Genomic DNA, 14,035 nt, shown 5'->3' with positions numbered 1-14,035 from the left:
GATGAGAGCTCCGCGGAATAAAAGGCTACGAGACAGACGATGAGCTGGCATTCTTGCTGTTGGACACATGTAATATGAGTCTGCTTGCTATGTCGCATGTTTTGCACTTGCTAGATGTTTGGCTGGGTTAGCAGGGTTGAAAACGTGCTAGTTTTTGATCATGATTCATCCTAACAAATGCATGTGTAACGCTGTCCATATTCACAGCAACAATGTATAGGTGAATTGCACTCTGAAATTGTAGAATCACAAAAAAAAAATATGCTGAGCAAAGTTGTTTTAAAGGGATTTTGCCTTTTTATGCAACCTTGTTTTTGTAGTTTTGGCCATCATTCCTGTCAGTAATAATATGGCAAAACAATCAGGAAACAGAAGTTAGTCACACAGGCTGTGATCGCCCATGTTTGCTTAACAAATATGATACCTATGTTGTAGGAAACTACAATTCCTCTTATGCTATACAGTGCTGGAACAGGGACATTTCAAATATCAGTGAACTATTTTACAATTCAATAAGCAGCTCATTGAACTAACAGACTTATTGATAATCACTCACTTCATTGTGAGGCAAAAATGGACTACTTAACACCTGTTTCTAATCTAGCACCTGGGAGAAGAAGGAGTCAGGGGGTTAGTTTGAAAGAGGAAAAAAAAAGGTTTAGAAGTTGGAAAACTGTCAGGATGGGCAGGTGATTGACAAATAGGTTGAGATAAAAACAAGGTTGAAGAAGCTGAGATTTAGCTGAAGGATGAGAGGGATAGATGAGTCAGGAGAAGTTAGAATAAAGAATGGATTATAGGTGAAAGAGTGAGTATGGGGGTCATAGAGGAAAAGGACCAGAGGTTATCAGTCAAACGCTAAGTGAACCATGATGTGTTGCAGCCCATGAAATGAACTATACTGGCACTAACCCAAAAGTGTTATATACAAGAGCTCTGCAGAGGCACAAACCATCTGTGAATATCATATCATATGACACATCTTATGTGTCTTTATCTTCCTCGACACATTTCTTTGCACTGTTTTTCTCTTCACACACACACACACAAACACACACACACACACACACACACACACACACACACACACACACACACACACACACACACACACACACACACACACACACACACACACACACACACACATACACACCTCAACTACCAGCGTTGAGAGGTGAAATATGCAGGGGAAGGACATTTAGGGAGTTCCAGCTGTATGCAGCCAGATCCGTTTCATGCTAAAATTGCAGCCTACTGTCCAGATGTCTGACAGATTGTATATAAAATGAAAGAGTTAGAAATCCCTAAACAAAAACTATGAAGACCGTTCAATAAGGCCTCCATTCCAAAATCAGAGTACAGTACAAAGTGGATATCCACTGCAGACCTGGTGTTACAACCACCTAAAAGTTAATGTACCTTAAGAAGATGTGTTGATCTACCACCACATTTTCCAATGAATATGGAAGAAGGAAACTATAAGGTTAGCATAAACAGCATTTTATGAGCTATTATCTGCAGTCCAATCCTGGGAAGAAGTGAGATATTCCTGGGAAGTAGTTATATAGTAAAGTGAGTATTTGTCAGTTGAGGATTGTAAACACAACAGCTGTAAACACAGAGTGAAAGCCAATCCCAGATTCACTCTGGTTTTGGAGCAAGCTTTGTGTGCTGGGCGTTTCACTTCACTTTATTTGCTCTACTGTTATTTTTAGGGCCTGAACTCTGACAATGTCGGGCCAGCGAAGGCCCTGTTCTATTTGCTCCATTTATTATTATTATTCACTCCAATTAATATCCTTTTTGGGGGCTTTATCATTTTCAAAATCTCACCAAACTTCATGAAAATTCAGGAGTTGTAAAACAGTAGCGGCCTAGCTATGTTTCACCCAGTTCAATTGAAATGGGCCCTGCCCTCACAAGGGCCCTGACTGGTATGCAGAGAGTTAATAATTCACCAACTTTTTAAGAGATTTTACTTGAAGTTTTTTACAGTGTACACATAATATATCTGAAAACATGTACATCAAACTACAGTTAGCGTTGAGTAACACATACACCAGAATACACACACCGATATGATGCACATTCAATCAATGCCATAATGTTGAATATTGACAGATTCTAATGTAGCATCTCAGTTTCTGTCCCTGCTTGTCGGATGTGAATGGATTACGTAAAGTACTTATTTCTGCTCTCTACCTTGCGCAAATCAAATCAAACCATTCCCCTTACAGGTTATGGGCCTCTCATCACCTGCTGCCGATCAAATCTGGTGGTGGCTGCAGAGGTTGGGTCTGTTGGGTTGGTCTGACCCCTACATTGAGGAATGACCTGCAGCCAAGTGTGGAAACTTTTGCTCCTGCGTTTTATTTCCAACATACCATTTCTTTCTGTCCGTCTGTCTCCACATGTAATATGCCGGATCAAAAACATGTGCGCACTGTTCACAGGTAGTGATAAAGTGGTTCACTGGTTTTGTCAGGAAGGTTGAGCAGCAGAGATAAGACATTTCCCCTTACATTTAAACCTCACAGCTGTTTTGATGCAAGAATTCAAATTCTACTTCTTTGCTACAGTTTGAGTACAGTTGAGTATCTCCGTGTGACTTCTGGTGTACATTTTTTCCTCCTGAACATGAAGAAAAATGTACACTTTATATGACTTTTTTAATGCACACCCCAGAAACTTACAAAAAGGAAAAAATGGTTAATGCAAAACAAAAGTCACGTGACAGTTCGGCTGTTTGCTTTGTTTATTAGAGGTATATTGTCAAACATTTTACAAGCTGTTGCTTAAATGTTTCCATTTAGAGAGAAAAATGCGACACTGAAAAACAATTACGAAGCTCGGCAGAGAACACTTTTAAAGCCCCTGTTTGAAAGGCACTAAAGTCCCAGTTTTAATGTCAGTCCTCCTTTTTTTTCTTGACACATGCAGACACAACTAGCAAAGACACCTGCTGTTACACACTTCAGTAGCTACAATACACAGAGCTTTCAATTGACTTGTTAGTTGAGCTTTTAAAGGCAACACCACTTACGTCTGCTATCATGTGTAGGACACCAAAATGTGTGCAATAATTAGGTGGGAAGTTGAAATAACACAGACTGACTTGATTTAATACACTGAACATTTGTATAGATGTAAAGCTACCATAACCTACTTCATTTGGATTTCAGGCTTTCAGTTTGCCGTAGGCTCTGTTGAGTGCAGGTATCTTAAATATTTTCAAGATTAAATACACCATATTGCTGCTATTTAAATACATAATGTGTCTTTTAAGTTAGAATTGCCATTCAGTGGAATTATGTATAATCACAAGACGACCATCACTTTGAGTTTCATTCATGTCTGCAAAAGAACTGTACAAAAAAGTCTCTTTTTTAAATAATAATGATAGTAGTACATTCAAACAATAGCATAATAGTTTCTCAGCATTATTGTTGTCGTTTTTAAATAGCTTGTGATGTAGGGGTGCTTGTAAGGACAGTCTGTCGTTATATTAATGTTCATCAAAAACAGATGCACCCTACTTCTTGATTCAAATACTGCAGAAACAACACTGTCTCACCACATTTAGATGTCGTGCTAGTGACACCGTCGTAATGGTAATGCTGTTGATCATCAGGAAGTTTATCTGGGAGTTACAGGATTCTGCTCCAGAGCCTAAAGTGTTTGTCCACTGCTGTACACACACATGTGTGTGCCTGTCAGATAGTTGTGTGAGAGTTAAGATGAGTGGCAAGCATTGGGATATATAACAGACATCTGATGTTAAAGCGCTGGCTTCTTGTGAGAGAACAAGTTGCCTGTCGGATGATGGTGTAAACAGCTGCATCATTGCTAAATGGGCAAAAGTATAAAGAAATTCCTGGCAGTTTACCTCTTTTGACAATATTTCTGCTTCCTCTGCCTTATTGTCTAATCATTTATCCTGCCATGTGGCAGGTTATGTCTGTTTTCTCTCACTCTTTTTCTTTCTCTGTCTGTATTTGACCCTTTTCTTGCTCCTGGTAATGAAGATTTAGCTGCTATATCCATTCCCTTATCTCCCTCATTGCCACTCATCCTCCTTAAGCTGTTACATTTGTCTCTATCAGTCTCCATGTCTGTTTGCAGTTAGCTGGCTTCCACAGTCTCCTCTTCCCACCATCTGCCTTTTCATGCTTATGTCTCTCTTCTATTCCCTTGAGGCTCCTCCGTCCAGGTCTGGCTTTCTCTGGGCGAGTTCTCCAGCTCACTACCGGCAGCCGCAGCCCTCCACCACCATGTCCTGGTAATTCTTCAGCACCACTCGGTCTTGAGGGTCCAGGTAGAGCAGGGCTATGGGGCTGAGGGAGGTGGGGACGCAGCAAGCCCGTGGCACTGCTCCATTCACAGAGTTTACCAGAGTTTGCACCATGGCGTGACTAGAGGAGTTCATGTGGTCGGCCAGAGGAAAGCGACACTCTCCCAGGCAGAAGAAAGCGTCGTAGCCGCCGGGTGCAATGATCCACTTGTGCCAGCCCACATCGTTGAAATCTACATACAGAGGATGACGGCGGCATCTGTTACGGGAAAGGCGTTTCAGTTTTGCAGCACGACCACCATTTCTTTTTACCCTTCCACGTTCGCTCCAACTGAACCCTCCTTTATCATTCCCCCACCCCGGTACTGTATACCCTGTTTTTTTAGCCCTCCCCAAAGCTTGATCCCTATTGCGGCCCTTGCTGCTCCTGGTCCTCTCTTTTGACCCTTTTCTCCCTCTCATCCTCTGTCCTCCACTAGGGGTCCTCCTGCCATGTTTGACTAAGGGCTCTCCACGCCCATCATGACTATAAGTCACCAAGAGGGGTCTCTCCTGGGCCCAGCTGTGCTCATCCTGACCCGCAGACCTGCATACCCTCAGGTGTCCTTGTTTGAGTTTCTCTGCCTCCTCCTCACCTTCAGCAGAGGACAGACTCTGGTCAGGGAGCGAGGTGGTGCTGTTCTCAGGTCTGATCTCCAGGAGGAAGCCCAAAGTGCCAGTCCCAGCAAGGGCCTTATCGAGGAACTCTGAATTTAGGCTAAAAGCCTCCCAGAAACCACTTGTTTTATGACTGTGGAGACCAGTGGTCAGTAACCTTGTTTCCAGCAGGTTGGGCTCAGGGTCCTTATGATGGTCAGTGAGGTATAGGTTTAGTCTGTGGGCTCCAGGACCCAGGGAGGCTTTGTCACCGCGGAGGAGCCGAAGCTCAGCGGAGAGCACCCTCTCATCCGGAGGGATGGAGGAAACATTGAAGGAGATGTGAATCCTCTTAAGATCTTCAGCTATGGGATCGTCTCCAAGAGGCTCTGAGAGAAAGAGGAAGAGAGACAAGGGGGTATGGAGGTTTAGTGTGTTTTGAACTTACAAAGGTTTTATTAACATCCAACAAGACACAAACCAATGCTGGCTACTGTACATTACCGTATTTTTTGGATTAACGGGCTATTATTTGATATTTTACGGTAATGTGTTAATAATTTCACACATAAGTCGCTCCAGAGTATAAGTCGCACCCCCGGCCAAACTATGAAAAAAACTGCGACTTATAATCCGAAAAATACGGTACTCAGATTGTCATTTGCCAGATCTGTCTTGAAAGATCTACCAATATCTACTAATATTAGCAAATAAGTTATTAAATAAGTGACACTGTAAGTTCCAACTTTTACCATTTGCTAGAAGATATTTAATAAATTGAACAGCTACAGGCAGTGATTGGTACCTAGATGTGTTGGTACTTTAAATTGAAGGAAGTAAAAGGTGCACTTGGCCTGGAGGCTCTTAAGCAATAAACCATTATTCATTATTACACCAGCATGCATCGAGTGATTCAAAATCTGCATCAAAATCTAGTTTCAAGAGCTTCATCATGTTAGTTTATTATCCCCATGTCATGTATGAGGTGACTAACACGGGGCCCCTAGGTTATGCCAAGTTCTCAGAACTGTAGTGCAGATTCATGTTTTTCTAAGTATGCTCTCATGCGCTTAAGTTTTGAAAGAAGACTTTCGGATTGTAATGGTTAATGGTAAGTGGACTTTAAATGGTGCCTTTCTAGTCTTCTGACCATTCAAGGTTCTTTTACTTGTCACATTCACACACTGATGGTAGCGGATACCTGCCCATCATCTAATCTAATCATTCAAAACACATTCAAACACAAACCCTGTAGTACACAGGAGACCTCTACTACTCTCTGAGCCACAGCTGCCAACTCATGTTAACTAAACGCACAGATGGATCTTAGTGTTTAGATTGTTAAATGGTGTGTCACAACAAACACCTGGCACTGTCATAAATAGGATCTTTATACTTTGCCTGTGATTAATAAAATAATTTCACAGAACACATGAACAGCTTCTCTGAAACAAAAGTTCAAAGGCCAAACAATTACAATTCAAATACTTTAATTGTATTGCAATAAAATAGGTTGAAGGCATGTTGTCATAATGCTGCTGTGAGCTTACCATTGTGGTGAAAGCTGCGTACGGTGTTAGCCTGCTGGATGTGCTGGCTGGGGAAACTAAACGAAGGGTCTTCCACTAGATGGTACTGCTGCTGGTGGAAGCGGTAAAGATCCAGGAGGTATCCAGGCACTGGGACTCCAGGCCGAGGGTCAGGCTGCGACTTCAGGCCCAGCCGGCTCAGGAGGAGATTCTGGATTGTTTGAGCCAGACTGGGCTCCAGGATGAGGGAACCAGCTGGTGGGGGTGACAAGGAGAAAGGCACAGGGGACACCCTGCCATGGTCGAACTTGCTGGTGTCTCCACCCTGGCGACCAGACGAGGCTTGAGGTAGCAGCAGGACCATGAGGAGCAGGAGGTTAGCAGGGAACATGGTGGACCTGGAGGGAGATGATGGGAGGACAGGTGTGGGGGAGAAAAGAAAAGAGGAAGTGGTGAGTAGAAAAGTTTAGCAATCTAAACATCAATGTTTTTGAATTCACATGTTCGAGCACAATATGAAGTTTGCAAAAGAGATTGCTCCTGGACTCTGTATATCATGCTTATGTCTTCTCCTTCCTGGACACACTAGTTTCTCATTAGCCTTCAGCCTTCATGTGGCATATGTTCAAGAAATTGACTGTCCACATATCCATATGAAGTTGTTTACTTGTTACTCCTGGCTGTGGAAACCATGGCACTTTTTTCTCTGTTAATTTATGGCATTTTTCTTACTCCCCAACCTCTCTCCTAGGACACCTAAGCAGGAGTAATTAAACAGTCTGTAATTTAATCATGGTGCACGTTTGTGTGTGAAAGAGATGAGTGTTGTAAATGAAAGACATCTGACATTAATCAAAGGCTGTGGACTCTAGTGACATGTAATGGAGCTGTAGATGCCAGTCACAATGATAGATAACTATTTGTTCTTCTCCCTTTTTTTCAAACCACGGAGAATTTTACAACATTCAGCATCTTTCTTTAACTGTATCTGTGTGAGTGAAGAAGACAGAAAAGCTTTTAATTTAAGGGAGTAATTAAATTGAAAGCTAAATTACAGCATCTAAACAAATCCTCACCGAACCCTCAGAGCCCTCAAGGAATTATGTTCAAGCAGCTCATATTAAATTCTGATTTAAAGTTCCCCAATATGTGCAAATGTATTTGCCACATAATTACATGCACTGTAGCATCAGTGTGATAAAAGTGAAAACAAAGGAGACACCAGAGAATGACCGTCTGGTTTCATTAGTGTCTTGTGCAGAAAACAAATTACAGAATACATGATGATAATGGCCTGATACTGAAAAGTGCATGCAGTGATAATGTCATGCAATCTGCAATCCATCTGCTCAACCAATTAGTATGTTTTTGATTTGACGTGCTCAAATATGCAACCTTTGTGGTTTGCACGTTGGGTGCTCTCAAACCTCTTTTGCTTACCTAAAAAATTCCTTCTGTGGGTTCTTCCCAAGATAGGACGATTTGTACTAATGCAGAAATGTCACAATGATGATACCCCTCCTTCCTACATTCAAACCAATACCTGCTTCATTCACTCGATGATCAAATGAATGAAACCCAACAGATGCCACAACAATGCCAACTGAACATAACTGTGTAAAAACCCCTTTCGGCAGACTTAAAACAAGCGATCAGCTTATCTCTCTCTCCCCATGACTACTCTCTCTGTGTGGGAACATGACTACAAATAGGGGGTCAGGCAATTATCACTACGACCTGGCCTCTGTAGTGCAGGTGTTAATAATAACTGAGCCAGTAATTAGAAACCGGCAAGTTAATGGCCCTCTTGACATGAAGAGGTCGAGGTGAGGTGTAAAAGGGTCAGAGAAACTGCAGTTGACCAGTCAAAGAAAAGAGAATATAAACAGCAAATTAACTTAAGTGTGACACAACACAGTAGAATATAGTTGAATTATACCCATTAAGAGGATAAATGATCCATTTTCAAACGAGTGTGCACCTGTCTATCGCTTACTCGAAGAGCTCTAAGTTTGCAGTTATCTATTTCCTTGTCCGAACTCTCGCATATATCTCTCTCCTCTATCGCCTTATCTCATCTCTCTGAGGGACAGAGAATTGATTAAGCCCTCTACAGCGAGATAACAGAGGTGTTTACGGCTGAGCGAACACATAATGATACTGTAATGACCGCTAATCTCACCACACTGTCAGAAAAAGGGTTAAAAGGAGGTCACAGGTGTGAAGGTGTGTATATTTTTATGCATTGTGAGTTGTTCGTGTGGTCCGCGGTTCAAAGGGCAGGCCTGGGAAAATAAACCACCTCCAAGCGTGGGATTGTTGCTGGCTATCCATTAAACTCTCATGGCCCCACCCAGGGCTGTTACACCTGAGGCAACGAAGCAGAGGACAATTACAGATTAGACACTCTGCCGGACAGCCTCTCCCATATACTTTGGAGGCTTGTAAAGCAGATTAAGGACAACAACACCACCTCTCTCTGTACTTTCCTTACTACAAACCCACCCAGGTGACTCTGAGGTTCAAAGGTCCAGTCGTCACCCAACAGGGTGTGTTGCAGCCTGTGTGAGGCAGAGAAACAAGGACTACATCACTTTGACATAGATACAGCCGCTCTGTTCTCCTTGGGTGTCTGTGTTATGACTGGTTCTAATTTAAACTGTGCAAAGAGGATCCATGCCTAATTTAGCATCTTTATGTGTCACGTCCTGATGTCGACTCATTCTAGTTAGCTGGAAAAACTGACATTTGTATGATTATCCCCCCAGTTCCTGCTTTTATATCTCACTCTCCCTGCTGCTCTGCACGTGGAGTAATCAGATGTTCTTGAGGGGATAAAGGAGAAGAGCCGTATGAGGAATGGGTCCTGGATGAGGTCAGATGCGGTTTGGGATGAGGTTGGGGCCTCATCAGCAGCGCTTGTGCATCTTCTCCCTTTGTGCATGCATGAGCTGGGCCTTTTAGACATATTAGACGTGACATGACCTCAGACAGTGGCGTGACCCTGGCGTGCGGCAGGCGGGTGTCGTCTCCGGCCTGCCCCGTGTCTTTCTGAACTCGCTGATTAAAACCTCTGACCTCTGACATCCGTTTCTAACTCCTGCTTTTGTTGTGTTTCTATCTAGCTGCCTCTCTTTTTATCTGTTTATTTCAAACCCTGCTCCCTTTCCCCTTCCTCCTTCCTCTTTGCATTCCTTGAACTTTGTCCTTTTGTTTCGTGCTCTGTGCTGTCATACAATATGTAACTGCTCTTCTCTTTTCTGTTTCCCCCTTCCTCTCTCTTGATTCGTCCATCAATTTCCCTCTCTGCCATATTTTTCTGCCTTTCTCTTGTTCTTTCTGGTTAACAATATCTGTTTTTGTGCTTCTCTCCATCAGCTTCCCATTCCCCATCTTCCTCTCTCCCTTTCCTCTTCTCCCATTAATGTTGCTCTTTTTTCCTAGGCCTTAAATGAATGGTGTTTTTGCGGAAGAGTGCGGCGGACTGTTGCTGGGCCAGAGGGCCGGAGTGTCACCGCAGCCGGCTGATTTATCCACCGCCGCTGTCTTCATGTTACGCCGGGTCCCTCAACTTTCTCTTCCTGTTGTTCTTCCCGTGTTTCTTTTCCCAAATTCCTCCTCTCATTCTCCCTGATCCCCCCCCCCCTTCCAGCTCTCATTTTTCTATGCTGCCGTCTCGTTCTTTCAGAACTCGATACATGCAGCTTCACGCCGCAGGGTTAATTTTCTCTCTCTGAGATTACTCAAATACTCTGAAATATGTCATGTCAGACAGCTTCCTCAGCCCAAATGTGATGTACAGTGTACAAATGCACACATGAGAACACTTCTGAGGATACATCTGTATTCACGGCTGTTCTTTTTCCACTTGCAACTGTGACATATAAACTGAGTATGCATGCCATGGTCTGTATAATTAACTGAAGTTATGACTGCACAATACCCCTCATGCTTAACTAGTCATTAATGCACGACTTTGAGCTGTGGAGTTAATATATAATTGGGGGATGAAAGTGAAGTTGTGGTTCTGCTCTCTGAGGTGTAACAGATGAAATCATTAGAACAATATTCCAGGTAGGCTGTTGTGTGGTTTTATTGGACTGTATTAGAACAGCTCTTTAATTCATCCCAGCTGGACCGATTAGCTGGCTAATGACCCAGACGTCAAACACACATGCGGACACACACTTTTGTCAATGCTAAGAACAGTAGAGGGGTTTAAACACATGCCAACTGCCAGCCAGAGTGAGCACTAACACGTACGCAGAGACGCACGCCAAGACGTAGAACTTTGGAGAAGCTGGGCTGTAAATATGTGAGAGTGGTTGGAAAACACACACACACACACACACACACACACACACACACACACGCATGCACGCATGCACGCACGCACACACACAACTGCTTTGTTTTGGCATTAATCTCATTTGTGTGAGCATCAACAGGTCGTCACGTATTTACAACTTTCATCCTCATGCTCCTTTTTCCCTCAGTATCTCCTCCTTTGTCTCGGCTTGAGATGCCCGGAGGACTCAGTGTCACGTGTGCATTGTGGTTAACAGAAGGCCCCGCTGAGGCACAACACTGCAAGCATCAATGGAAACACTGACATATCTAACCCGTGACTGCTGAAAGCTCAGAGACCGCTTCTTGTCGTGTGTCTGACAGCTAAGCCAATGTGAAATACTGAACAAAAACACACCTCTGCTTTTCACATTAAAGCTGCTGAGCGTTAACACTGAGGGCCAATTCATACTGTGTATGTTGCAGCGGTGGTGAGTTACGTTATGCTCTTTGAACTCATAATGGGTGCATTATTCTTGGACAAGTTGCTCACTGGACAAGATTTTGATTGAGCAACACAGTGTGCCAGCAGTGTATGCATGTGCATGAGTGTGTGTGTGTGTGTGTGTGTGTGTGTGTTGTTCCCCAGAGTGACTAATGGCTTCAGCAGCACAGTTCCTGTGGCCTGTGGCTTGACAGACAGACAGATGTGTATACAGTATGTGTGTGTCTGTCTGTGTGTGAAAGGGATGTAGTACTCACGTCCAGGTGTGGTGGGATGTATGCAGAGTCCATGGTTTATCCTTGAGCTCCAGTGTTACGATCCCTCGGCTCTCGCTCCCGCTCCTTTGGACAGAATGGATAAAAGTGGACTATTTACCTCTTCCTCTTTTTAGGTCTCTCAAGGTAACCAGTGCCTGTCACTTCTATGTCTCATATGTAAACAGGCTGTAGGTAAAGCTGCTCTGTCCATGTTTTTCTCCCCTCTCTGCTCCCTCGCTTAGCTTCTCATCCTGTTGTCAGTGTCAGATAAGCAAACTCTTAAAAACATCCACCGGCTTCCCCTCTGTCTGCCTGTCTGCCTGACCTCTGCGAGTAGGCAACTCCCTTTCTCTGTTGCCTGCACTTGATGTTTAAAACACACTGGTGTCGCCACTGTGCATGGAAGCTGGAGGAAGAGACTGACTTGTGTCTGTCTGTCTGTACTGTATCACTGGCAACAACTCCCTCTTTCTAAACCTTCTTACTATGTCTCTCCCCTCCTTTTCACTCTGTTCCTCCCTTTTGTATCTCCTCCCCTTTTTTCCCCCTCTCTCTCTCTCTCTCTCTCTCTCTCTCTGTCTCTTTCTATTTCTCTGTTACACACACACACACACACACACACACACACACACACACACACACACACACACACACGCACACACACGCGCACACACACACACACACACACACACACACACACACACACACACACACACACACACACACACACACACACACACACACACACACTTCTTTTAGCTTTTTTTCTAAGCTATACTAAGTGCCCAGCTGGTAAACTCAGTTTAACTGTAAATGACTTGTCGCTAAGATCCGCCCAGATAGTGATGTCACTAGGACTGGCCCTAGTACACTTCCAGCCTGCTATCTCTACACACACACACACACACACACACACACACACACACACACACACACACACACACACACACACACGTACAGACACATAAAAGCAATTAAGCATGGGTAGAAATATTCCCACTAAAACCAAACCAATCAAAAGGACAAGTATGTACTCAAACACACATGCAAATACACTTTTACACTTTTACACTTTTACACACACACACACACACACACACACACACACACACACACACACACACACACACACACACACACACACACACATACGCACATACGCACATACGCACATACGCACATGCATACCTGTGTCAGATAACCCAGAGGTCAGCACACAGAAGCAGACTTATTATTTCTCAAAATTCCTCTATTAATAAACTCACCTGCTGCTTGTCGTTGGCACCATTTTATGTTTCGGCCAACATGCTCGCAGACTATCGCTCCGACATTATAAATACTAGGCCCCATTACACTAAATGAGAGCACACAGACTCAGTTACAAGAGAAAAATATGAATGGATGACTCATAACAGCTGCCATGAAGTCACCTCAGTTGAGTTTCGTGATTGGATGGAAGAAAACGTTGAGGTAAAAGAAAAAAAAGAAAAAGCTGTACTTCTCCACTATGGGTTGAAGCAAGGTGCATCCGTCCTTCCAGCGCAGAGCGGGTGGCGGGGTGAATTTGTATTCATGGGATGGGCCCATGAGAAAACGTCTCCTTAGGATGCATCGTCTCACATATTAGATCTCATCTGGAGAATCACTTGCCCACGTCCCTCTGCTCCTCCTCTCTGTCCCCTCCACTTGCTCTTCCCGTCCACTCTCATACTAACATACACAAAAAAAAAGAATCCACAGACCTCATTCATCCCAGAGGCTGAGTAATTGTCCTAATGCAGAGCAACTTTACAAACACAAACACACTCTCGCTCTGCTCTTGTAACACACACACACACAGACACACACACTTATTTCCGTTTGGAAATTGGGTTATAACAAAGAAACAAGATAATGTGAGAAAATTATTGAATTGTCCATTTTTGCATTATCTCACATCATCCTCTGATATAAACAGTTGAATCCAAACTGAACTGAATCAGCAAGTCTACCGAGTCTGACCTTCAGCTGAGGTCAAAACTTCCATGCCAGCAAACATCCACCCTGAGACCTCCAGTAAAGCGCTAAACTCCAAACATTTTCCGCTCTCATCTCCAATATCGGTCAGTTTATAAGGTCTCAGCTCTTTCTCATTGTCACTTCAGTGGTAGTTCCACATTGTGTGAAATCTGTTAATTTTGCAGAGAATTAGATGAGAAGATTCGTATCACTCGTCTTTTTTTGCCCAAAATAAGTTATAGCATGTAGTTCCCCCTAAAACCCCAGAGTATTACCTAAAATGTTACCTGAACTATTCATTGTATCATGCTAGAAGGGTAGAAAGCTAGAAATGTAACCCCGTCTACTGTTGCATTATTAATAGGTCACTCTGTTATCATCAAAATAATTACACATTATGAAGCCCCCGCCCTGTCTCTCAGTCCGTGGGTATCATCAATGTCAATTTGACCCTCTGTCAATCCCTCTGTGCTCCACTCCATTTAACCCCACCTACACCTACCTACCACCTACAATCTGCCATTCCAAT

At 43.4% G+C, this 14,035-nt stretch overlaps 1 protein-coding gene across 1 annotated transcript; it reads right to left on the bottom strand.

Moving 5' to 3' along the window:
* Positions 1–2,924: 2,924 nt before the first annotated feature.
* Positions 2,925–11,801, bottom strand: bmp16 (bone morphogenetic protein 16). Its single transcript, XM_083914638.1, has 3 exons — positions 11,509–11,801; positions 6,481–6,857; positions 2,925–5,319 (listed from the first exon to the last, which is right to left on the bottom strand). Exons 2-3 carry the CDS (start codon positions 6,848–6,850, stop codon positions 4,247–4,249), a joined length of 1,443 nt encoding a protein of 480 aa, XP_083770764.1. The 5' UTR covers positions 6,851–6,857; positions 11,509–11,801; the 3' UTR covers positions 2,925–4,246.
* Positions 11,802–14,035: the final 2,234 nt, after the last annotated feature.

This window comes from Echiichthys vipera (assembly GCF_963691815.1).
Source record: "Echiichthys vipera genome assembly, chromosome: 5".
NCBI classification, from domain to species: Eukaryota; Metazoa; Chordata; class Actinopteri; order Perciformes; family Trachinidae; genus Echiichthys; species Echiichthys vipera.
The sequence above is the reverse complement of the archived record's forward strand: the minus strand, read 5'-3'. Positions and strand labels throughout refer to the sequence as shown.